Source organism: Planococcus citri, chromosome 3 (genome assembly GCF_950023065.1).
Source record: "Planococcus citri chromosome 3, ihPlaCitr1.1, whole genome shotgun sequence".
In the NCBI taxonomy this organism is placed as follows: domain Eukaryota; kingdom Metazoa; phylum Arthropoda; class Insecta; order Hemiptera; family Pseudococcidae; genus Planococcus; species Planococcus citri.
In genome coordinates, this window is record NC_088679.1 from 69,640,590 (window position 1) to 69,667,107 (window position 26,518).

At 34.0% G+C, this 26,518-nt stretch overlaps 2 protein-coding genes and 1 pseudogene across 3 annotated transcripts; 1 reads left to right on the forward strand and 2 right to left on the reverse strand.

Annotated features, from left to right (window-relative positions):
- Positions 1 to 8,028: 8,028 nt before the first annotated feature.
- On the reverse strand, positions 8,029 to 14,565 carry LOC135838642 (heat shock 70 kDa protein II-like). The gene is made up of 7 exons (XM_065354360.1): positions 14,320 to 14,565; positions 11,387 to 11,601; positions 11,120 to 11,268; positions 10,843 to 11,052; positions 9,371 to 10,749; positions 8,612 to 8,718; positions 8,029 to 8,484 (listed from the first exon to the last, which is right to left on the reverse strand). Exons 2-7 carry the CDS (start codon positions 11,586 to 11,588, stop codon positions 8,462 to 8,464), a joined length of 2,070 nt encoding a protein of 689 aa, XP_065210432.1. The 5' UTR covers positions 11,589 to 11,601; positions 14,320 to 14,565; the 3' UTR covers positions 8,029 to 8,461.
- Positions 14,566 to 17,201: 2,636 nt separating this feature from the next.
- LOC135838609 (heat shock 70 kDa protein II-like) lies at positions 17,202 to 20,074 on the forward strand (annotated as a pseudogene).
- A 1,982-nt stretch (positions 20,075 to 22,056) lies between these two features.
- On the reverse strand, positions 22,057 to 25,655 carry LOC135838608 (heat shock 70 kDa protein II-like). 2 transcript variants are annotated; one of them, XM_065354305.1, is made up of 8 exons: positions 25,477 to 25,655; positions 25,167 to 25,373; position 25,075; positions 24,598 to 24,746; positions 24,318 to 24,527; positions 22,867 to 24,239; positions 22,608 to 22,714; positions 22,057 to 22,456 (listed from the first exon to the last, which is right to left on the reverse strand). In XM_065354305.1, the coding sequence occupies exons 2-8, from the start codon at positions 25,365 to 25,367 to the stop codon at positions 22,437 to 22,439; spliced, it is 2,061 nt and encodes a 686-aa protein (XP_065210377.1). In that variant the 5' UTR covers positions 25,368 to 25,373; positions 25,477 to 25,655; the 3' UTR covers positions 22,057 to 22,436. The 2 variants fall into 2 exon arrangements, with proteins under 2 accessions (XP_065210377.1, XP_065210376.1); XM_065354304.1 differs by lacking the exons at position 25,075; positions 25,477 to 25,655 and having other exon boundaries at positions 25,167 to 25,254.
- Between the last annotated feature and the right edge of the window lie 863 nt (positions 25,656 to 26,518).

Genomic DNA, 26,518 nt, shown 5'->3' on the forward strand with positions numbered 1-26,518 from the left:
ATTCACAAAACAAACTAAAAGTTTGAAAAATTCTACTCGAGTTTACAACCCAAAAAACGCTATAAAATACTCAAAGTAAAAATCTTTTTGGAACTTTCTTCGTAAATTAAAAATGATAAAATTGAAAACTTCAGCGCAGATCTGAAACCAAGTGTCAAAATTTTGAATACCCATCAAATCATTCATAAAAATTGGAAAACTGATAATCAACTGAAAAATGATTAGATTCAGGCTAAGCGGAAAAAATTGAATTTTTTTTTAGTAATCAACAAATTTGTCCCATAAAACCCACAAAAAATTAAACCATCACACATTTTGAATTTTTTTTTAAAAATAGTTCAATATTACTGATGACTTAAGATTCAGGTTATTTCAAAAATTTGGAAAATTTTATCTCAATTAAACTGAGATCGAAACTAAGAAATTACATTTTCTTCGAAATAATGTGAACCCCAACGAAGTACTCAGGTACCAAAAAAACCAAAACCATGTAATTCTGACATTTTTTCGCCAACCACCAAAACTCAAAATTGAATTAAGTATAGAATAAAAAGTTCGAAAAAACTTTAGAAAAATAATAATAAAAATTCCTAATTTTTCGCCTACCTAATTCTACACATTTCGAGAAAATGATTTTTTTTTACCTTAAAAGAAAAATAGAAAAATATAACAAAAAAAATACTTAAGATAAAAATGAATCAACAAAAACGTTGAAAAACTAAAAAATAAAAAAGCTTTGGCAATTAAATGACTAGAAAAAATAATAAAAAACTGAAAATTGTATTTTCAGAAAAAAGTAAAATATTCTTGGTAACTAGATAATAATCAAAAAACAATTAAAAATTAAAACTGAGTATTTCGATAAAAAATAAAAAATCTTTGGTTGCGTAAAAATAAAAATTAACAAAAAATTGAAAAAATTATCGAAATAAATCACGACCTGATAAAAACCAAAATAATAAAATAATTTAAAAAATCGTAAAATATTTTATCTTTGGCTACATTTTCAAAACAAAATATAAAAAATAACCCCCTACTGCCCTAATAATCCAAAAACCACTAATTTTGTCCGATTTTGAATCGTTTTAAAAGTTTCAAATACTCCTAAAAAGAATAATCAAGACCCAGTAAGCGGTATTTGAATCGAATAAACTATAAGTTTTACACAACTTTTAGTTGAAAAATGAATTCATTTTTGAAAAAGATGAAAAAATAATTATTTTTTCAATAAATAACTAATCATAGAAATTTTTGAAAATTTTATTTTTTCAGACGGAAATGAAGATATTATTGTGTGACGAGTGCACGGAACCATTAGCTGATCCGGGGGAACACGCGCCGAAGGATGAAAATGGAGTAAAGGAAGCAGACCCCCCCTACGTTACGGTGTGCAAACACGCGTATCACTGGGGGTGCATCCACTACCTCCTAAAAACGACCACAACCCCATCGCGAATAATATGCCGTCATCCAATGTGCAATCGAAGCCTCACGAATTTCGACTTCGTCCAATTGGATTGTCCTACTAGGACACAGGTGGTAAACCAACCCCCCAACAACGAGCACATCAGGCAGATGAGATCGACGATAGGCCAGCTCCAAAAAGAGGTCGAGGTCTTGAAAGAATTGATTAAAAATCTACAAACCAAAAACGAAAAACAAGCTACGGAATTGAAAGAAAAAATCGATGCGAATGCCGTGCTTTCGAGCTCATTGACCGATCTAGAGCGCCGATTCAATCTTCTAATGGAGCAGAAATTGAATCAGTACATTCAAGCTGGACCATCGACCCCCTCCTCTTCGATCACATCAGGATCATACTCGAAAATTCCAGCTTTAATGGAATTAGGTACTTCGTACGTGGGACCGCCAGAGTATGATCTCACCAACGAACCCCAGCGTCAAATTCGATTCGACGCACCGGGTGTTGAACCTATGGATACGATGAGCTCGCAAATTTCGATTCCTCAAAAAATTGAGTACTCAACACCGCTGAATCAGTTGTACCCGACGCAAGAGTATTATAGAGATCGCAGTTCATCCCTACCTTCAGCGAACCGAGGAAGACGAGGAATCAACGAGCGAAGAGTATTCAGGATGCCGCGAGGTACTACGAAGCGAGGCCCGCCACCGAGAGCGCAATCTCCGCGCGAAAATGAGCCCGAAGAACCCGAGGAAAAGAAAAACCCATCAGCCGAACAGCCCCGGTACCACAAAAAATACCTGTCGCGTTTTGGCAGATCTTCCAACGAACTCGAGCCCTATTATCCAATGAACGCGTACCCGTTTTATTTCACCGCCGCGGGCAGACAAGACAAAGCTAAAAACATTCACATGGTACTTTTTATGAATCAAGCGATGATGATCGGGGACGGACATATTCATGCGATGGTACATTGCATGGTTGATGAAGAAAAATATGGCCAATATCTCGATAATACCATCTATCGGCGAGACCTCTTAGCGTCTGATCTCTTTCGATTACTCGATTCAATGATAATATTACCGAAAAAATTATTTATCTCGATCGGTAATTTTGATGTGGTCTGCAATACATCTTACGATGACTTCACCGATGAAATGACGAAGATCGCGGATCTCCTTAAAGAGAAAAAAGTGACGGAGCTGATTTTAGCACCATTAGTGCACACGCCCCAACACAATAACATCGCTTTTGACCACATCAAATTGGCACTGGAAACAGACTGGGGATTGTTAGCAGGTGCGAAGACGACGCGAGTAGACGAATTTTTCGAGCAACTGGATAAAATCCCACCGCCCAGAGATGAATTTGGTCCATATCACAACATCAAACGTTACGAAGAAATTTTGGACAAATTGGCCGAAAAATTCATCCCCCTTCCACTTTCTCTGCAAGAAAAAATCAAGAAAGGGAAAGTACTTCAGCCACCGAGTAAAGATCGACGACGCATTGAAATGCTCCGAAAGGGCCTAATTTCAAAAGACACCGAATCGAAGCCGACCATGTCAGTCCAACCAACCATCAAACAGGAAAAAATGGAAACTGACGATAAACCCTACACTCCGGATCAGTTGGCCGAATTAAAACGGATCGAAATAAGAAAGAAATTAATCGAACAGAAAACAGCTGAAAATGCCCAACTAGGCAAATCCGATGAGCACCCTGTAGGAGCTTCGACCAGCTCAGAATTGGCACCTGAAGTTGCGCAAAATACGTCACCGCAAATGCCAACTTTGACCCCTCGTACCGACTTGAATCCGGCTACGCTGAATATGTCATCGACCTCCGCTCAGGCTATTAACCTGCCAGAAGTGACGCTTACCGCTATTAACGGTCAACAGGTGATACCACCCCTCACCTTCGGGATGAACTGGCAAACGTTATTTGACCAACACGCGCATAGTTGGACCCAGGAAATGGAACACCAAACCAGCGCGACGACAAACGAGTCTGAACAGGCTCCAAAAACACCGAACGTGTCGCTCACTGAAGAGCCCATCGTCATCTCTAGTGACGAGGAGAAAAAAGAGGGCTAATGGCTCATATTTCAACGCTCTATCGACTCAAGGTAAATTGCACAGAGTTTTTTGAATTTTTTATATCGCGTAAAAAATACCCAAACATTTGAAATACTTTTTCAAAAAACTCGAAATCCGGAATAATACCATCCAAAAATTACCTAGATACTAATACGACTAAAAAACAAAAATCAAAATTAAAACTCGAACGAAAGTACCAAAGTCATCAGAAAAAACCCTAAAAATGTCGATATGAGTAAAAAATGACCCTCTCAAAAAATGTAAAAATCAATCACGTTATTTTTCCTTCAATTTTGTTATTTTTTAATTTCAAATCAGCTTCGAAAGCTTTTATTTATTTATTTATTTTTTTTTCTGAGCTAAATTTCTCTGAAATAGAAAGGAAAAAGTCAAAACTTATAATTTTTCGTTTTTTAGATTTTCTGAAGTTTTGAATAATTTTATTTATTGTATAAAAAGTGATTGATTACAAAAAATTACCCCCTAAAATTTTTTTTTTTTAGAAAAATCAGACTGATTTTTTAATGGAAAATGGTTTGAATTAAATTAAATAAAAACTCGAAATATTCGCGAATTTTCTACCTCTTGACTCAGTTTAAAAAGCACAATTTTGGCTTTAAAAGTGCTTAGGTAGTCTTCAAAAAATAAAAAAAAAAAAATCGTCATAAAAAGACCACCCAGCTGGAAGATAACATCCACCTTCCCACAACCGGTACCGTTACGCTCACGACCTTCACCAGTAACCTAGTAACCGCCAAAACCACCTAAAAAACTGTGTCAACCTAAATTCCATTTTCCATTCATCGATCCGACCATTAAAACGACCCGTAGAGCAGAAAAAATGAACATCCAAAAATGTAAATAAAGTTAAGATGTAATTTATTGAATATTTATTGATAATTTTTTTTTTTTTCATTACAAAAAACTCTACGCATTAATTTACCTACACATATGTATAATTAGGTTATAAAATAGCACAAAATATTTTTTTTTTTTTTTTAAATTTTTTTTTACAAACATACAAAATTTGTACTCTAAAACTACGATACAATAATACATGTATGTAAAATTTTACAAACTTAAAATAAATTCAATTTATTTTTTGAATGTACAATTATTATTTTTTTTTTATCTTAACAAACTTACATTAACGTAAAATACGTTTACAGAATCAAAAAATTCATATTCAAAAAATTTTTTCCAAAAATTTACAAAAATTTCAACTTTTTCATAAATTTTTCTTTAATTTTTTTTATTTTTTAACAAAGATATAACATTCAGGGCACAGAAGGCCATGTTGACTCAGACCGTAGACGGATAACATTCCTTTCAAAAAATTTTTTTAGCCATGGTTGTCTTCCTATGGAACAAAAATGGCATAAGTTTACTTAAATTTTATTTTTTTAAATTCTATTTTTAATTAATTTTTACAAAAAAATACAACCTGGAAAAGAAGTCCATGAGCTAAGAAAGGATCTGTACACTATTAGTTAAGGAAATCTTCTTTGTCTTCTCCTGGAACAAAAAGAGTTAGGATTAGAATTTTCTAATTTTAAAAGTAAAATTAAAATTATCATTTTAACTATCATTTTTTCATATTTTTTTTTTATAATAACTAATTTTAAACTACGTAATCGTAAATATTCTATAAAATTAAGCCAAATTTTTAGATTTAATCACCTCATTGTAAATATGAAAAATACCCCAACAGACTGGTTCAACTTTGGCTTCATCTTATTTTAAGTTTCACCCATCTTTCTCTGAACTGGTCCTAAACAAAAACAACATTTTTTATTTAATTATTTCATAATTTTAAAATTTTTTTTTAGAAATAAAAATTGTACAGATATTTTAAATCGATCATGTGTTTAAATTAGACTGATTTAATCCTAAGAAACAAAAATGCTCTTAAATTATACATTATTTAATAAAAATGTAAATATGTTTTTGTACTTATCTTTAGTTTTTGATAAACAAAATAATTCTCTTGTCATCGTTGTTGACCAAAATACACCTGTAAAAAAGAAAAAAAAAAAAAAAAACTTGAAATTAATTATGAGAAATAAGACTGATTAGAAAATAATTTATCTTTAATTAACTATAAAACAACGTGAAACAAAATAAAGAAAGAAGAACAACGTTGCTTAAAATTAAGTTTGTTTAATTACTTTCCTATTTATTTTTTATAATTTTTTTTTAATTTAACTTTTCTCAATTTTTTTAATTTTTTCAAATTATCTTTTTTTTATTTTTTTTTGTTTTTCATCGAATAGTGGTGGTAAGTAGTTTCGCTTTCAACCGAACTCCGTGTACAATAGAAAGGGATTACAATTTTTTCAAAAAACTTAGCCCTCTATCATAAAAATAAAATTCCAAAATTTCAATTTTTTTTGAAAAAATGAACATTTTTCCTCAACCTTTTTTTTTTTCATTTTTCAAACTTCCCTAAAAAACAATTCTTTTTTGGATTTTGAAGAAATGACAATTTTTCTAATAGAAAAATAACTCACTTTCTTCAAAGTTTTTCCAAATTTTTTAATTTTCTTTTCTTTTTTTTTTCTTATCAATGATCAGTTTTGAACATTTCAAATGCTCAAATATTACATCAAACTTTGATAAAATTTTTTCCTTTAGAATTTTTTGAACTTTTTCTTTTTTCAAATTTTTTTATTTTTTTTAACTTTAAAAAACTCTACCCAAATCATTCAATGAATGATTTTCCAATAGAAAATCATCCATTTTTTCAAAATTCTTAGTAAAAACAATAGCTATACTCAAGCCAACCTTACCAGCAATTTTTCTTCAAAAATTCTTGGTCAGACTATCCAAAGACAACAAAGCCAAACAACCACGAACTTCTTGAGCTTTTTTCATCTTCTCCTGAAATCATAAAATTGAGGAAGGGTACCTTTTAGATTAACCCTCCCCCTCAAAGATTAAATCGTACTTAAATACTTACCATTTCGGCCATGACCCTGCTGTGGAGTGACCAGATCAAAGGTAGCATCTGATTGGTTTATTGATATCTTTGACTTCGGTCAAATATTGATGATCAATTGTAGTTACTCTTGGTCAGTAAGAGTCAACTCACCAGCACACTCAAAATTCACCTCACTTTTGGAATTATAATAAAAACCAAAGAGTTTCAAAATTTATTTTGGGATTACTATTCCCCGCATCACTCAAGCAAAGTACGGGGGGCAATAGGGTCACATCCAGTGAAGCACAATGTCACCTTTTTTCAAAATTTCCGTGCTTTCCTCTACATTTCCTCAGGGGATACTTTAGAAGTAAACCCACGTTAGGGGCAAATGTAAGGGGACAATATGCCTTCACTGGCTAGACAGGGATATTCATCGTATCTCTCTCAGTGGGATTATAAATCTTTCATCTAAAGGAAGTACTGGAGAATCCAATCAATAGTTCGATTCTACAGTACTTTACTTAGATGAAAGCATATACTCGATGCACTTAGGTAAGGTGTTAAGTACGTGGGAACCACCCAAGAGGTGTTTTCACATCGTTCCATTAAGGGCAGATGTGAAAAGCTCACAAGTTCGTAAAGCTCAATTCCTTCTCGACTCGAGGCTAGAAGCCAAGTTGAGATGGAATTGATCTTCACTTGTCGATTCGCGCTTCGTCTGGTAGGTCTGACCGCGGAAAAGTAATAAGGCCACTCACTCCTACGTAAGAGTTGTGCTTGAGTCCCAGGTCCTCTGCCTTAACGTTTGTGTTTAAGGGAGAGTATTCGCGTTTAAACTTAAGTCCTAAATTCGCTACCCAACGCGGGCAATTTGATAGTTACACGTAGGTGGGTAAAAGCGATCCTACTTACGCCACTATTCGGTGGAATATATATTGGTTATACGCGTAGAGTTTTATATGTTTTAGACTTAAGTTTCGTGTTGTAATTTTATTCCAAAATTATAATACACTATTCGTGTTTATCGTGTGTTCTTATTTCGCGTGCGGTTCGAATTAATACAAGGTAAACTCGACTAAATCTGTTTAAATTTATACATATTGGTGTTGTAAGAGCTGAGCTAGCAGCGGGTAAGTACTGTTTTAAAAGGTGATATATTACATCTCTTAGGGAGTTAGATTCATCCTGACCTATTAGGGAAATATTCTTATCCTCCCAACGTACGCAACGCCTATACGTATGTATTTAACACAGCACTTCAGCAGTCAACAGTCAACACAATTTCTCCGTCAAATCAAAAGTCAATCTCAATTCTAAATCTTGATTCCCGATGATTATAATTTATGAAAATCCTTTCACTCAATACTATAATTTCCCCATCAAATTAAATCAAACACGAATCCTGCTTATTAAGTACCTAAGCAGGTATTATTTATAATTTTTGGAAATCATCTCATGTCACTTGAAAGTCGACACCATGTCTAATTTCCAAAACGAGTAGTTCGTTGATGTGTGGGAGTTTAATTGAAAAAATTATTCACGTGACCAAAAAATTGAAATAATATCACATCACACATGATTTTAAGAAGCTATATATTTTCTAATTCAGTATAAAATATAATATCTGCATTCATCTGTGCAAAAGAAATTGGGGAAGTGGAATCATCGAGGAAACGGTAATGCAATAGATGAGATCATACAGTCAAGGGGGGGGGGCGCTTATAGATATAAAATGAAAATCACAACACGTAAAAATGCATATTTTACAAAATACAATTCTTAAATTATACATAGGTACATTATTATCACAGATGATGGTGTTAATTTGACTTCTGCTAATCCAAACCATCATAAATTCTTTCAAGCGCCAAAAAATATTAAAATTCTTAATGGCAATCCTTCCGGAAGACCAGAACTAAATATTGAGACTTCTGAATTCACCACGAGCTTGAAAACGCTTGATCGATCTTGCTGAATGTCACATTTCGAATATTTCCATGGTTAAACCAGCTCTGATTATCCAAATTTCATTCGTTTTGCTACCAAAAAAAAACACAAAAACAAAAAAAATGAGCCAATTAATATTCTATTGTGAATCAGGTAAGTATTGGTACCTAGTACTTAATTTTTCTTCGCATCATTTCTTTGCATACTAGCATTACATACCTGAATTAATGAGAGCATGTTTTGCTTTCATAACGACAAGCCAATACATATTTGCTAATTCCTTGTCTCCTTCGCTTTTGTCGGGATGAAGCTCAGAAGCTAATTCTCTGTAAATTAAAATGAACAATTTTCATCATTTCTAACCAAGAACATGGAAGGTACCTAACTTAGAGTGCCATAATGTGGCCACATTCCCCTTTAAAATGTCCATTTCGGTATATGAAATATTTGATCGGCTAAAATTTCAGGGGCTGAAGTGAAGTGCAATTTTCGATTTTCAATTTGGGCCGAAAAATGAAAAAAAAAATCAAAATTTAACCAAGTTGGCTGAAAATTGGTATGAATTTAATTTCTGATTCTCCGAATTGAATGAAAACGGTTTTGAATAGTTTTGAGCAGTTTTTGAAGCCTCCAGTAAATTTTTGAATGCTGAAATTTCAGCAAAATTTCACCTAAAGAGGTTGCAAAGTTGAAATTAATTTTAATATCCTAATTTCAACATGCTAAAGTCAACTGAAAATGGTTTTAGATCGCATTAGAGCCTTCAACAATTTTTTTAGGGGAATTTTAGCTCCTCAAAAAATATTTCAAAATTACAACTTTTGAGCTTGGGGCAAAAAATTCAATTGTCAATGATTCTAGGAGTAATCTATGGTTTGCCAGATTGCATTTTATGAAAAAAAAAAACAAAAAAACATGAAGGTGACCACATTTGGCACATTTACCTATCGAGAATGAGGGAAGGAGCTAATTCATTACCTATAAGATGTTTTTATTTGTTCATCGGTGGCGTTTTTCGGTACATTTAATATTTCGTAATATTTGGCAGTATTTCTAGACGGGTTTCTGGCCATTGAAACAATTACGTCGAATACTTTTCGTAATTCTTCTAGCTTTCGTTCGAATATCTCTGCTTCCGCAGACTGGTCAGAATTCAACCAAAGGATGGTTTCGTCGCATTTCTTCGCAATAATGTCTTTGTCGGCTTTATCGATGTTATTTTTGAATTTCGCTTTTTCCAAAGTGCTCTTCATATCGACACAGTACGATTCTAGAGAATTCTTCGCAGCTGATACAGCTTTCTGTTTGGTTTCCGTGACTTGACGTTGTTCAGCTTCTACGATCGAACTCTCAATTTCATCCTCACTGAGACGACTTTTATTATACGAGATGGTGATTTGGTTGCGACTACCGGTAGATCTTTCAACAGCGGTTACGTTCAAGATACCGTTAGCATCGATTTCGAACGTTACGTCCATCTTAGTAGTACAAGCGGGTCCAGAAGGGATTGCAGTAAGTTCAAACATACCGAGAAAATTATTATCCTTTGAAAAATCTGATTCGCCTTCGAATACTCTAAACCATTGACTTGTTTTATTATCTATGGCGGTGTAAAAAAGTTGAGTTCGTGTGACTGGAATTTGAGTGTTACGTTTGATAACCACAGACATTTTATGATCGCCTCCGTTTGTATTTATAACTTCGATTCCTAATGACATCGGAGTGACATCCATTAAAACTACACCAGGCACTTGCTTCGATTCGTCGTCTCCGTTTAGAATGGCAGCTTGTATAGCTGCTCCATAGGCTACTGCTTCGTCCGCATTGATCGATTTGCTCAGTTCTTTTCCGTCGAAGACATCTTGTAGCATTTTTTGTATTTTTGGAATCCGCGAAGATCCGCCGACTAAAACGACGTGATCAATTTCACTTTCGTCTATATCAGCATCTTGGATGGCTTTTTCCACCACTGCCATTACGCTGTGAAAGAAGTCTGCGTTTAATTCTTCAAAACGAGCACGAGTGATCGAAGTATAGAAATCGATACCGTCGGAAAGACACTCGATATCGATATTGGCAACGGTAGCTGATGACAGAATTCGTTTTGCTCGTTCGCAGGCGGTTCGTAAACGATTCAAGGCTTTTTTGTTCTCGTTGAGGTCAGTCATGAATTTAGATTTGAATTCTTTGACGAAATAATCGACCAACTTATTGTCGATATCTTCACCGCCCAAGTGAGTATCACCAGCTGTCGAGATCACTTCGAAAACATCACCTTGGATAGTCAAAATAGAGACGTCGAAAGTCCCGCCTCCGAGATCGAAAATCAGTATGTTTTGCAAGTCGCAGTTGGAGTCCTGGAGAAATTCAAAGCGAATTAGTCGACCGAATAATTATAGAGAACTGAAAAACGTATCTAGGTACCTAGACCTACGTAGGTAGGTACGTACTTTTCTTTCGAGACCGTAAGCAATGGCAGCAGCTGTAGGTTCATTGATGATACGTAATACGTTCAAACCGGCGATTTTCGCAGCATCAACGGTAGCAGCTCTTTGAGAATCGTTGAAATAAGCTGGCACGGTAATTACAGCATTTTTAACCGTTTTTCCCAGATAGGCTTCGGCACTCTGTTTCATTTTTTGTAATACCATCGAAGATATCTGCAGAAAAATCGAGTCAATGAAAAGCAATAAAACAAATAGGTACTTGAGAAATTGCAATACTCACTTCTTCTGGAAAATACGTCTTAGAAACTCCTTGGAATTCGACTTTAATTTTTGGTTTGTTTTTATCGTTAATAATTTGGAAAGGCCATCGCTTCTTATCGGCCTTCACATTGATATCGCTATATTCACGACCCATCAATCTTTTGACATCTGTAAGTGTAAAATTTAATACCTACTTTTAGTTATGCACCAATTATTGGAATTTTGAAAAATGAATTATAAGCGTAAGATTTTTGTAGTGCGAAAGGTAATAAAATCTAAAACTCACCGAAAACGGTATTATTCACATTCCTCGCTGACTGACTTTTGGCTGCATCTCCAACTAAGATTTCGTCATTTGTAAAGGCAACATAACTCGGCGTGGTTCTATTTCCTTGTTCATTCGGAATTATTTCTGCTTTCCCATACTGGAAAACGCCGACACAAGAGTACGTGGTGCCTAAATCGATACCAATCGCTGGAGCATCCATTCTTAGTGGAATCCTGTCATAAAAAACACAGAATGAAAAATCGTAATACGTATTTATAAAATTACAAGTTGAAAATAGAAAACAAAATCACAGTGTTTGGGCCCATTTCAAAAATTTTTGTCGCCAATAATACCTACTACTTAGTTTTGTTTCTTTTTTTTTTTTTTTTTTTTTTTTTACCAAGTAGGGTCAGGGGTGGTTAGTTGTCAATAATTGTTAGTTGTCAAATTGCATTTTTAAAAGGATACATGAACGCTATCTCCACGAAACCTTCATAGGTAATAACTTCATGCTATACCTACTAATGTTCCAACATGCAAAATTGGCAACATAGCTCTTTATTTGGGGATACAGTTTTGAAAAAAGTGATTTTACAGGTGCAAAGTTACACATGTTAAATTGGAACTTTTCGTTTTTAAACATCAAAAATTTGTCAAAAGAAAATAAATTATACATCAATTTAAAGGACATTTGATCACGGATTCAGTAATCACATGTTCAATTACAAAAAATTTTGAAATGAATAAAATTTTTTGGTACAAAGATGAAAAACGAGAAGTTGTTAGTTGTCAAAAAAGGGAATATTGTTAGTTGTCAATGAGATAGTTTACCAAAATATGCATCAAAGTGGAAAAATATTTTTAGAAAATTATCTATTGCATTATTGAATCTTTTTTTTTCTGCCTTTCATTCTATAAAACGAATAAAAAGTTGAATTGATCGATTTACCTACGCAAAAAAAAATCAAAGAATGACCAGTCAATTTTCAAGTCGTTTATTGATATTTTTTCAAGTTTTTGGGTTTATCTAAAAGTTTAGTCCTTCTCACGTGTTTTCTTTTTGAAAATTTTCGAAAATTGAATTGTAAGTTTTTTTTTATCAATAGTGAATGCGTGTTTGACAACTTACAACAGGGGTGGTTGTTAGTTGTCACAAAAAAGTGTCTCACTAAATCCACCATTAACTATTCATCACATGAACCAAAATTCAATTTTAAAAAAAGAAAACACGCGCAAAGAATCAAGCTTTCAAATGAGCCTAAAACGGCAAAAAAATATTCATAAATGGCTTCAGAAACTTCGAAAAACATTTTTTTTTGACAACTAACCACCCCTGACCCTACATACTTGTGTTGACTGTTGAACGAGGGCTTTAAAATATCTATTATTATTGAACTATAGATACCTATGACTGAAAAAGTTCTCAAAGTTTTTACCGCTCAATTATTGAGATTGAGAAGCTGGTAAATTTTTCGCCTTTAAAGATGAATTAAGCACCTACCTACATATAAATATAATGCTATTTTGGCCTCTTGCAAAATTTGATTATTCGACATTGGCGATTTTTTAGACATACCCCTTAATTGAACAATCTGAGATTTAAAGGAATTCTTTTGAAAAATTCACACCTTGACTTTGAAACTAATTTTATTTCCTCGTTCATGTCAAAAAACGGGTCTAGTTTACTGAGCTGTAATATTAATAGCTGATTTTACAGTTTTTCATCCCAACATTAAACGAGAGTTTGCAGGAAATTTTTATTAATCTTCGGGGAAGTAGATACCTGCTAAAAATGAATTTAGGCTTCTATAACAACTTTGATTAATGCTTTTTTCTCGATAAAAATGTTTTTACAAAATTTTATATTAGGTATGATTAAGGTCATAAGATGAGAGAGAATTACTAATGTAATTTTTTCATGTTTTTAAAGGTTTTGTATACCACTTAAAAAAGTTATATGTCATTTTAGGTAAGTATTAACGATAAACGATTCAAAATTGTCGAATGGATCTTCATTCAACGTCAACTAAAGTTGCAACTTGCAGGTGCTTTTCATCGAACTTCAATTCGGTTTATCAATACCATACTGAAATCAGTCTGTTTCGATTCGATTCGATTTGATTTGTTTTAATCCAATTTTCAATTTGATTTCTGAGTCAACAGTCAATTTAATTTAATTTGAATCAAATCAACCAATTTAATTCAAATTCGTTTGAAATAAATCAGTTTAAATTCTAAATACCTTCCCAATTCAATTCAATTGTGAATCTAATTTTTTTTAATTTCTGATTTAACGTTTTGGGTTCCTTTTAATTATATCAAGTTGATTTGATTTAATTCAATTCTATTATACGATCAATTTTTTTCAAATTTTGATGGAGCCTAGTAAAAAATCATGGCCAAATTGTCTCGGAAAAATATCAAATAACTTAATCTAAAATTTTTTAGTCATTGTTTAACCCATCACGTACAAATGTAATTGTTTAATTCTATTTTAATTTTAAAGGGAAAACTGAGCATTTCGAGGACTTCTGCACTTAAAAATGAACTTTCAACTTTTTTATTGACGTAAAAACGATCACATATACAATACTAAAGGCATCGAGAAATCATCTGACTGAAAAATATACGTATTTTTCTAAAAAAAAAAAAAAAAAAAAAAAAAAAAAAAGGGCCAGCAAGAGATCCAGCATATTTTCAATTTTTCAACACAATCATGGAGATCTAAAAATCTGCTGTAAGCTCATTGAAGGGGCTCGAAACTTCATTGATAGACATGAGCTAAAATTTCACCTGGAATACCTACTTTCCTACTCGTATATTTAACTATTTAAGCGAATACCCGAAACGGCTATGTAGGTATTGAAAAACTAGCAGTAGCAACCATGATAGGTAGGTACCGAGAAGTTAAGACATAGACGTATTACTCAGTAAACAACAATTAAACTCACCAGTCATCGATGGTAATAATCAGGTAGATTATTGTGATAGATACTAAAATTAAACTGAACTCTATAAACAATTGCGACACACTGCTTTCAGCCTTGGTACTCGTACTCGTATGATGCAAACTGCAAAGTATAATGTAAAGTTATGAACATTCAACAAAAAACTTGAAAGACAATCACATACGTAGTTGCTGGATTACTTGACAAAAGATACTGAATTTTCTTCATAGTTCATAGTCATAGTTGAGTATAGATTCGCGAGTTCACCAAAACACGAGTACTTGGTTTGAGAGCGCATGCGCGCGAGTGTGGCTCGCATACACCGGATTTGTTATGTTGTTTAGAGGTAGAGAGGGAAAGGCCTCATTATAACCATGGCAACAGCAAGTAGTGCACCTTGTAGTCGACTGACAGTGGTTAAAATTTGTAGCTTGGCATCTACTACAGGTACTCTTATAACAAAGATGGGTGGGCCTAGAATTTTTTTAGATAGAGGTAGAAAAATACAATTGTTATGCTAGCACAATGATCCCCTATTATGTTGCTATTCAAGACTGCGAACCATTTTAGAATGTTTGAGTGCTATTACCGTAGAAAAGAAGTCACATGGCTAGGTCCTACTTCAATTCAGCGCCTATGCAAACACACATACATGAAGTCAAGATGGATTGCCCATGTTGCCTTTCTTTCAACTTTTAACGCAATGAGACACTATCTTCGAGAATTGAAATAGAAATGAAATCATGAAAATGCTAGATATTTACATTTTTGAAAATGCATAGAAATTTTTGAATTTTTGAAACATAAAAAAAATAACATGACATGTAAGGAATAAATTTTTAATTTAATATCATACGAGTAAGAAAACGTACCTAGTGCCTACCTATAGCTATAGTACTCAATACAAATAGGAAAAAAATGGGTATCTACTTAACCCACACTCGTCGTCGTCGTAGTCGCGCTCCTTTACAGGAGAGAGCGTATACTTCCATCTATATCAGCCGGTTTCTAGCGTATCTGATAGTTTCTTTCAGGGTCTTAGAGAGTTGGCCGGTGAGTTTGTTGTTAACATCTCCGATCGTTTCCTCCCTCTTGTAGTTCTTCCTTGAATTTTCCCCTGTACTGCTAGCATGAAAATACCGTTTTCTCGTATTTTATGAGCTAGATACTTATCTTCTACTACGACTTTCCGCTCCTCTCCTATTCTTGCTAATACTTCCTGGTTGGTGATGAAGTCCTTCCATGAGATTCGTAGTAGCCTTCGATAGCACCACATCTCAAAAGCAGATATTTTCTTCTCGCATTCTGCACTCATGGTCCATGTTTCACAGGAATACTTCAGAACGGTCCATACGTAGCATCGCATAATTCTCCTTCTCAGAGCTAGACTCATTTTTCGATTTCCCAGCACATTGGCTAGGTTGTTAAAGGCGCTTTTTGCCATTCCAATCCGTGATTTAATTTCTTTATGATCTCTACCATCATTATTTATCAGTGCTCCAAGGTATCTGAACTGATTTACATTTTCAATTTCTTGAGTTCCAATGCTTCAGTATGCAAAAAATGATTAGGTTTATGAATATCAAAAATTGTGTATTCAAAAATGAAACATCTAAATCAATCATCACAGTATTGCTAATGCAACTTCTAATGAACAGCCAGTAATAAAATATAAAAACATGTGGATTAGGTAGGTACTAGGTACATACCTACGTTTTTTCTCCTCATGAATTGAAATGCTTTGATTTCCGACGATTAGGTATACCTATACCTTAATGATGATCGATCCTAATACATAAGTTACCTATTCCACACCTATGTAGCATATTCTTTATCTGTACTATTTCAAGCGTCTGAATTCATGACCACGTTAGAAAAAAATAGAAGTTGTAATCAAAACATGAGAACAATATCAATAGAATGCTGATCCTAAAATTGAATCGTTCAAAGTTGCTATTTTATGTACCTACGTATTCTTCACGTAAGTATACTTACCTGCAGTGCTGTTCTGCTGTTAATAGCATTCTGCTTTCACTGCAAAAAGTAAAACAGAAGGAACGTTTAAGAACAAGGTAAGTAGCTACCTTGTTTGAGAAGATGATCTCTTGCTTTTTGAATGATAAACCAATACAAATTTGCTACCTATTTTTTTGTCTCCTTCGTATTTGTCAGGATGATATTCACGAGCTACATGCCTGTAAAGTGTAAACATTTTTTTTTTTTTTTTAATAATAATAAATTGGTTGTTGAGTACGAATGAAATTTTTTATAGGCAGATTTTTAATTCCCTGGATTTTCTATCCAGGGTAAGAAACTTCAAACTAGGGTAGGTAATTGGCTTGCGAAACATGAAATCGAATATGTACTGATCTTTTTCAATTGTCTGGTTTGAATTCAACCATGCTAGCCAAATAATTCTAGTTTTCATTGAAAACTTAAGGTACATCACCACCACTTGCAAGTTGCAAATAAATGTAAAACAGATTTTTAAATATCATTTTTCATTTTTTAAACTCATTAGATGGATTGAGTAGTGTGGGAGAAAGAAAAAAATTGAGCAATAAGCAAGATTACGAAAGGTTATTGGACTGCTAAATGAACGTATAAATACATAGATCAAAAATTTGTTTTAAATTTTCATTTCGAAGTTGACAAATAAATATGAAATTATTTGGCTACGAAACATAAACATTTTCAGTTGGAGCGTTATGCTTCTTAGTTCATTATTTTATTTGTTGGGCAGGTAAATGTTTTTGTACCTACTCGTATTTTTGATTAACTTACTTCTGCGGTGAATTTTTATTAGCTGATGAAATAGAGAAAACACAATAATTTGAAATATAATTCTGAATTTACCTTGCATGTACAACTTATGATAGATTGCAATGGATACCCCAGCGATTGGAATAGATTTGGGTACAACGTACTCTTGTGTTGGAGTTTTCCAACATGGTAAAGTCGAAATTATCGCCAACGATCAAGGTAACAGAACCACGCCAAGTTATGTCGCTTTTACAGAGATTGAAACGCTAATCGGAGATGCCGCGAAAAGTCAGTCAGTAAGGAATTTAGATAGGTAATACCATTTTCGGTAAGTCTCAAATTTTCTCTTCATATTCGTAACAATACGAATGATACGATTACCATTACAGTACGCTTTATTTTTCATAGGTACGTACTTACTTACGAAATTGGTTTATACCTAGCTTTTTTTAAAAAAATTTTACGTACCTAATACCATACAGATGTAAAGAGGCTTATAGGTCGTAAATTCGACGATGTCACGGTTCAGGCCGATATGAAGCTACGACCTTTCGAGGTTGTTAATGATCAGAATAAACCAAAAATCAAAGTTGAAGTCCAAGGTACTTCTAAAACCTATTTTCCTGAGGAAGTGAGTTTTGTTATTTTCACATTTATGGTTGTGTGGTTCCATTAGATATAGCTCATTGGGTATACTCACTCAATTGGCTCAATTTTTCTACAGGTATCAGCGATAGTGCTACGAAAAATGAAAGAAACTGCCGAAGCCTACTTGGGTAAAAAAATTAAAAATGCTGTAATCACTGTACCAGCTTATTTCCACGATTCTCAAAGAGCCGCTACAGTTGATGCGGCCAAAATCGCAGGCTTGAACGTATTACGTATAATTAATGAACCTACAGCCGCTGCAATTGCTTATGGTCTAGACAAAAAAGTTCGTATCATTTGTAGTGAGCTTTTCCTGTTAATCATCGATCGATTAATGTTCTTTGAATTCTGCAGGATTCGGGTGAACAAACAATATTGATTTTCGATCTCGGTGGTGGTACATTCGATGTCTCCATTTTAACCATTGAAAACGGCGTTTTTGAAGTGATTTCAACTGCTGGCGATACTCATTTGGGCGGTGAAGATTTCGACGACAGAATGGTCGATCATTTCATTCAAGAATTCAAACAAAAATACAAGAAAGATCTCGGTGATAACAAAAAGGCATTACGTCGCTTAAGAACCGCTTGTGAACGAGCAAAGAGAACATTATCGTCTGCTACTGTAGCCCCTATTGAAATCGAATCTCTTCATGAGGGAATTGATTTTTATAGTTCGATCTCTCGTGCTCGCTTTGAAGACGTAAACGCTGACTACTTTCGAAACGCCATGGCACTGGTTGAAAAAGCTATCAAAGGTGCTGAAATCAGTAAAAATCAAATTGATCAAGTGGTTTTGGTTGGTGGCTCGTCCCGGATACCAAAAATTCAGAAAATGTTGCAGGATTTATTTAGTAGAAAGGAGTTGAACAAATCGATTAACCCAGACGAAGCAGTAGCCTATGGAGCTGCCATACAAGCTGCCATACTGAATGGTGATCAATCAAAGATTGTACAAGACATAGTTTTACTTGACGTTACTCCGTTGTCGTTAGGTATTGGTTATCAAGAAGACCATAAATACACGAGTGTGATCATTAAACGTAATACTCCGATTCCAGCCAGAAATACTCAACGTTACGGTACTTTGCGCGATTATCAAACCGAGTTTATAATCGAAGTCTACGAAGGAGAGCATGATTTATCAAAGGATAATCACTTGCTTGACGTATTTACCCTTGGCGGGTTTCCTCCCGCGCCTTGTGGGGTAACTAAAGCTGATGTGACTTTCGAAATCGATGCTAATGGTATACTGAACGTATCCGCTATCGAAAAAACGACCGGCAATAACAACCAGATTACCATCGCATACGATAAAGGTCGTCTCAGTAAGGATGAAATTGAGCGTATGATCGCAGACGCTGAAGAATCTCATGTAAAAGAAGCGAGACGAAAATCGGTATTAGCTGCAAAACATTCTTTAGAGTCGTACTGTGCCGACGTCAAGAGCACGGTTGAAGAATTCAAAGATAAAATCGAAAAATTCGATAAAGAAATAATTTTGAAAAAATGTGAAGAAACTATTCTCTGGTTGAATTCGAATCAATCATCATCTAAAAAAGAGGTTTTCGAAATTAAACTGGAAGAATTGAAAAAAATATTCGATACGATCATTTCGATAGCCACGCACCCTCATGAAGCAAACGATAAATATTACGAAATATTGAATGTTTCCAAAGGCGCCAACAAAAAACAGATTGAGAAAGCTTTCAGGTAAATCGTCGATGATACCTAATTATTTTCTACAAAATCTAGATTCGTAGAAATTAGAATCCGCCTTTAAAAATGCTAATTTATTTTACTAAGTAGTTACAGTTAGTGACGTACATATTGTTTAATCTTGGCAGGAAAGTTGGTTCGAAATATCATCCTGATAAATACAAAGGAGACAAGGAAATGGCGAATATGTATTGGTTATTTATTACAAAAGCAAAAAATACTCTTATTAATCTAGGTAGGTATGCTTATACCTATGTATTGAAGAAGATAATGTTGCAATGAAAAGTTATCCAATTCTGAACTGATCAACGCCTATTTCTTTCTTTGCAGTAAAAGGAAAATTCTGAAGAGTGCAGAATGCAGATATTCTACATCAGAACTTGAAATTTGAGAATACCTACCTAAGTATATCGTCATTTCTCAGATTTCAACGCCATATTTTTCAATTTGTCGAACTTGTTGATTAACGATTTCAAATTATTATGACTCAAGTAGGTATTATAGTGAAAGTTAAATCAATAATATTGTATCTGTAATGATTAGTTTATAAGTGACATCATCCTTATTGAGTATTTTTCTTGGGTAGGTACTATACCTACTATTTTTTTTCTTCTTTAACATCTACCTATTTGCTTACATTTTTGATGTTTTTGAAAATATAGTCGTATACGATTAAATAATGATATAACCTACTTCGTAACTACATTGGTACCTATACCTTTCTAAAATAAATACTTACGTTAAAAATTTTTTAGCCTTTTTTTTATCCTCGATAATTTTTGTTTCTTTGTAGCTATACCTGTTTAAATCCGAAGTACCTACTTGCTAAGTACACAAATAAGGTCAGATATCCTAATTCCAACATGCTATTGTAAGTTGCTTTGAAACCTTCAATAGTTTTTTGGAAATTTCGGTTCCCCAAAAAATATAAAATCGTCGAAATGAACCTTAACACGTCTTATGAACGTGTTCAATACATGTCATTGTCAGTATTTATAGTAATACACTTGATGACTTGACCAAATTTTAGCTGCAATTTCCTTAAGTAGCATTTTGCAGAAATTTCAACATTCAAAAATTTTCTGGAGGCTACAGATTTCCTTGAAATGGTTCGAAACAGTTTCAAATCGATTCGGCGAGTCGAAAATGGGGGATTTACCAACTTTCACATTTCTATTAGTACATAGGTCAATTAGGTGAAATGACCACTTATGCGTACTTTAGGATGGTCACTTAACTTAAAGGTTTTTGCAATTTTAAAATAAACTCTTTTGGGCAAAAAATTGAAATTTTCGATATTTTTCAAAAATTGAAATTTCACCCGCAAAGATCTATTTTTCGAAAATAATTTGTCCAAAAGATGCGAAATTCTCCCTACTTTCAATTAGTATGATTTTGAACTTTTAAGCCAGCAAGGTAAGTCAGAAGTGAGGAAAATATGAATCTGAGCTGGGTTGCTTAGATATGTGATTGATATGAGGTGTTTGAAAATAATCCGATGGTGTTAATAGAATTGCATACTCAGTTCGCCGTAAATAAGTACAACGCATTATTTTATAGCAAATCGAGTACATCGAGTACGCAGTTTATTCAATATGGGCGAATTTTCCACAAATGCTCATGAAAAGATCAGTTGGTAGTTTTGAGTTTTTGCCGAAATGTTATTCCATTTTGATAGGCTCAATGACTTATTTTCTAAAATAATCATACGTCAATTTTGAGCTAAACAATGAAAAAGTTTTGACGGAAATTATTTATTTTCGGTCGAGATTTCAATCCATTCTGGTAGGTTCATCAATCTTATACCTGCGATTTTGGGCTCAAAATTCTTCAAAAATGCTCAAAAATATTTTTGTTTGAATACTTATCATAATTTCATCCAGCGCAAAAATTAAATCCACTTTTGAAAGTTGCATGGCACATTTTTCTGTATTTTCAAAAGTCATCCTAACAACTCGTTTGTAAAAACTATAAGAAAGGCTCGTTTTTGTCAGAAAGCCTTTTAATCATCAAGAGAAATCCAATTTCTTTATCAAAGTTGCAGGGAAAGACTCGATTTTTATTTTTTTTGCTGTCAAAATATCGTACCTATAAGTTTTATTTTTTTACTAAAATTTTCAAATATTTCTTGTAAGTATTTGAAAGTCAAGTTTTGGGGGAAAATTTTTTCGATATCACTTTTTGATAGGTAAGATTGAATTTGCTTTTTTTCATTTTTTTGCAATCCTTTTTAACCGATTAATAGTTTGAAAATAGGTTAGTAGGTACCTACTTCGAAGAATGTAGAATACCTACGTAAAAAATCCCTCATTTCAATCACTTTCAGCCTTACAATTAAAATGAAGCATAAATTCATCGAAATTTCACCAGGCATTATCATCAAGGATTTAACTGGACGTTAAAAATTCAAACATTAGGTAAATATTTCCACTAATCAACTTTCTCAAATTTTTGAAAAGATTAGTCATCAATTAATGTTAATGTTCTGAAGCGAAAATTAAGCATATTATCTCAAAAAAGTGAATTTTTCATTTAATACTATCATGAATATTATGGGAGAAAAATCAGCATGCAAGTAAAAATAAAGATAATAGGTACATATAAAAAAAAAACGAAAATATTCTCATAATCTCAACCTAATACACAATGCACAGTGCATATGTACATTAAAATGAATTCTTACGTATCTTTGACATAGGTAATTATATCGGTATCACAAACTATTTAAATAATAGAACGTATATTAAAACAATCGTCACAAATAGGTATCTATCACTAATACAACTTCCGCTGAAGTAGCAGAAATATTACTGAAATGCATATATGCACGATACCTTATCGAAATCATTAGACCTAATCTAGAAATTCACAGAACAAAAAAAGTAATTCATTAGGAGAGAGAAAGTACAAAATATTCTCATTTTGGACTCTTGAAGTCTGATAACGATCCAATTGAAAAAAGTGAAACTGTTCTATGAACCCAAGCTGCTGTCAATTGGAATTTCCTTTCACTGCAAAAAGTGATACAAAAAAGTACTCTTGATGAATCACTCTAAATAATATGGGTGCCTAATTTTAATTTATGTACCGATTATTGCACCATTCCTCTAATCTCTACAGCTACACACATTGTATGGTATACTTGATTGAAGCACTACTTACCAAGATTAATGAGAAAGTCGTATGCTTTCTTGAAGGTCAACCAGTACAAATGTCCTATTTCTTTGTCTCCTTCGTATTTATCTGGATGGTATTTACAAGCTACATTCCTGTAAATCAAGGTTGAAAAACAAAATTAGATTGCCAATAGTACGTATTTGGATTAAGTTTTCCTATTGGCTGGTTTTCAATTCCCTCGAGTTTCCTCCTTGCAGGGTGAAGAAATTTCATGTTATGAAATTGAAAAAAGGTTCACATTTACCTGAAGGCTTTTTCGATTTCTGTTTTGGAGGAATGCTTTGTCACGTTCAATATTTCATAATATTTGTCTTTTATTCTCTCTGCAGGTTGATTAGAAATAGAAATTATCACATCGAATATATTTTTCAGTTCTTCTAGCTTATTTTCGCACTGATCTTTCCCAATTGACTGGTTTGAATTCAACCAAGCAATGGTTTCCTCATATTTTTTCAAGATTATGTCTTTATCAGATTTATCAATTTTATTTTTTAATTTGTCATCTTGCACTGTGCGTTTTACGTTGATACAGTATTCTTCTAGACAACTCCTAGCGGCAACTGCAGCCTTTTTCAGCTTCTCCTTTGTGTCAAATTCTTCAGCATTTTTAATCATACGATCAATCTCATCCTTACTGAGACGACCTTTATCATATGCGATGGTAACTTGGGCTTTAAGGCCAGTCAATGGCTCCACAGCAGTCACGTTCAAAATACCATTAGCATCGATTTCGAAAGTTACGTCAAGTTTAGTTTCACCACGAGGTGCCTTCGTAATGCCTACGAGCTTGGTTTTAGCAAGCAAATTATTATCTTTCGTTGTCACATATTCACCTTCATACACTTCGATAAGTACTGTAGGTTGATAGTCGCACGATGTCTTGAATCTTTTAGTACATCTTGCTGGAATGAGAGTGTTGCGTCTAATAATGACTTCCATATCTCCATTACGGCCAGTATTCCCCCCCTTCCTGACAGAGGTCCCTAATGACAACGGTGTAACATCGAATAACACTACATCTAGTAATTCTTTGGATTTTTTACCGCTGAGTATAGCGGCTTGAACAGCAGCTCCATATGCCACAGCTTCGTCTGGATTGATAGAGTTGTTCAATTCCTTCCCATCGAAGAAATCTCGTAACATTTTTCGAACTTTTGGGATACGGGATGAACCACCAACTAAAACGACGTGATCAATGTTTGTTTTCTTGATTTCAGCATCCTGGAGCACTTTTTCAACGGTTGCCATCGTGTTTTGAAAAAATTCAGCGTTCAATTCCTCAAAACGAGCACGAGAAATTGAACTATAGAAGTCGATGCCATCGTGAAGAGAATCAATATCAATCCTGGCCTCACTCGATGATGACAAAATTCGTTTCGCCTGTTCGCAACTAATTCGCAAACGACGTAGAGCTTTTTTGTTTCCAGTGAGATCTTTATGATATTTACGTTGAAATTCTTGAACGAAATGATCGACCATTTTATTGTCAAAATCTTCACCGCCCAAGTGAGTATCGCCGGCGGTTGAAATCACATGGAAAACACCGTTATCGATGGTCAAGATGGAGACATCGAAAGTTCCACCACCCAGATCAAAAATCATGGTTTCATCTTTGTCCTGAAGATATCGAAAATTTTAATTATAGAGACGCACGACCTTGGATTAGCATAAATTCAGACTAAAGCAAACACATACTTTTTTTCCTAATCCGTAAGCAATCGCAGCAGCGGTAGGTTCATTAATTATACGCAATACATTTAGTCCAGCAATTTTGGCAGCATCTACGGTAGCTGCTCTTTGAGAATCGTTAAAATAGGCTGGTACAGTGATGACTGCATTTGCAACAGTTGTACCCAGATACGCCTCGGCAGTCTCTTTCATTTTTCGCAATATCATCGATGATATCTGTAAAGAAATTTAATTACGACTTGTCCAAGTAGAAAATTGAACGCAGCATCTGCAGTTATGCACTCACTTCTTCAGGGAAATACATTTTAGAAGCACCTTCAAAAACAACTTGGATTTTCGGCTTGTTATCATCGTCAACGACTTGGAAAGGCCAATGCTTTATATCAGTCTGAACTGTTTCATCGTCGAATTTACGACCCATTAATCTTTTCACGTCTGTACATTACAATAAAAAAAAAAAAAAACACGTAATTACCTATATTCAATTTCGAAAACATGTAACTTGATTACAGAGTGCGCAAAAATATCGAGTAGGTACTAGGTATTATAGGTACCCCCAAAAAAAATTTCTACTAAATGTTTCGGTTGGTCACAGTGAATGATAAATGATAGCACCTGATTGGTGGTTGGACTGAAGTGATCACATTCCATTCCTTCAATATGCATCTACATACTTTGATACTTATTTCACGTTGTCAACCCATATTACTTTTAACAGTTTTAACAGAAAACTTTCTTCGGAGTACTCGATATTTCTGCGCACCCTGTAGATAGGTACAATTCATAACCTACAAATGTAATGAATTGCATCGGCGCAAATATGAGAATGGGAATAAAATTTGCGCAGAAACTTACCAAAATTGTATTATCTGGGTTTCTGGTCGATTGATTTTTTGCTGCTTCTCCGATCAAGCTTTCGTTATGTGTGAAAGCGACACAACTCGGCGTGGTTCTGTTACCTTGATCGTTCGCGATGATCTCAACTTTTCCATGCTGGAAAACACCAACACAAGAGTACGTAGTGCCCAAGTCAATTCCAATCGCTGGAGCATCCATCGGTACCTATCATAATCAAAAGTAGGTATTAGTATTAATCCGTAATTTTGCTCAGTTATTGCGCTGTTTACCATATCAGATTAGTAAAATGTCACTATTCAGTACCTACCTACAAAAGTACCTATACTAAAAAATGAAAATGAAAAAACACACCGAAATTTTCTATATTACCTTCACTAAGAATTACACCAGTCACCAAGCTGCTAACTAGAAACTAAACGTAACGAATATGTGTTGATTTGCAATTTAATAAGTACTTACATATCGATAGTGATACTGGGACTACTGTCAATATGCTAACTGGTTATCATACTAGACTTTGATTGTGTGTATGTGTATTGTGTACTAAGTATATGTACCATGCAGCCGTTTCTTTGTACATATGTATGTAAGTATTTATCAAACGATTCTTCGTAAAAATGAATCATCAAAACCGTAATCAAAACGGAAGACAGGCTGGACGGACGACTATAAAAAAAAATAACACTGAACATGCGTTTTGTGACTGATACTTCTACTGCAATCAGCTAATAAAATCTAATCAGTAAAAATTGCTGAGATTTGAGAAGTTTGCAATTTGCATTGCGAGACACATTTTTATTGTTGTTTTTCTTTTTCTTTTTTTTTCGAAGTGTACCATAGGAGTATGTACCTCATACCCCGATGAAACCTTTTCCTTCAAAAAGCACAAGGAAATGCTGTTTACTGCTTCTCGCATGACCAAACAAGGGTTACACAAAATGTTCTTACACGAACTTGTAGGATAGTACGACATGCATACCTATTGCCTATCACTATTGGAATACATGAGGCAGTTTTTGATTAAAAGACGAAAGCAAAAAAATATCAACTATTTTTGAACCGAACTAACGATAAGAAAAATCGAAAAAACGTACAATAGTGCATCGCCAAGCTCAATTATTCAGACACCTACTGAATAGGTATCATTTTTTAATTTTTTGCACAGTATTCAAATACTCAAATTTGGATCATTTTTCACGATAAATTCCAAGGACTTATATCCCCAGAATTTTGAAAGAAGCCAACAGAAAATGTTCCTCACAAGGAAACCTCGTCAATTCGTCACCTCCGATTAGGCTGAAATTTGGGATTATAGGTACAGGAAAATTCATCGCTGGGGACGCTGGGTG

Excerpts from the sequence above, each read along its gene's own strand:
- LOC135838642 (XM_065354360.1), bottom strand. The coding sequence starts at position 11,588 with ATGGATGCTCCAGCGATTGGTATCGATTTAGGCACCACGTACTCTTGT. Across the intron at positions 11,269-11,386 it reads TGTGAATAATACCGTTTTCG|ATGTCAAAAGATTGATGGGT; the intron begins GTGAGTTTTAGA and ends TTACACTTACAG. Across the intron at positions 8,719-9,370 it reads CAAATAAAAACATCTTATAG|AGAATTAGCTTCTGAGCTTC; the intron begins GTAATGAATTAG and ends TTTAATTTACAG.
- LOC135838608 (XM_065354305.1), bottom strand. The coding sequence starts at position 25,367 with ATGGATGCTCCAGCGATTGGAATTGACTTGGGCACTACGTACTCTTGT. Across the intron at positions 24,528-24,597 it reads AAATGTATTTCCCTGAAGAA|ATATCATCGATGATATTGCG; the intron begins GTGAGTGCATAA and ends ATTTCTTTACAG. Across the intron at positions 24,240-24,317 it reads CTTACGGATTAGGAAAAAAA|GACAAAGATGAAACCATGAT; the intron begins GTATGTGTTTGC and ends CGATATCTTCAG.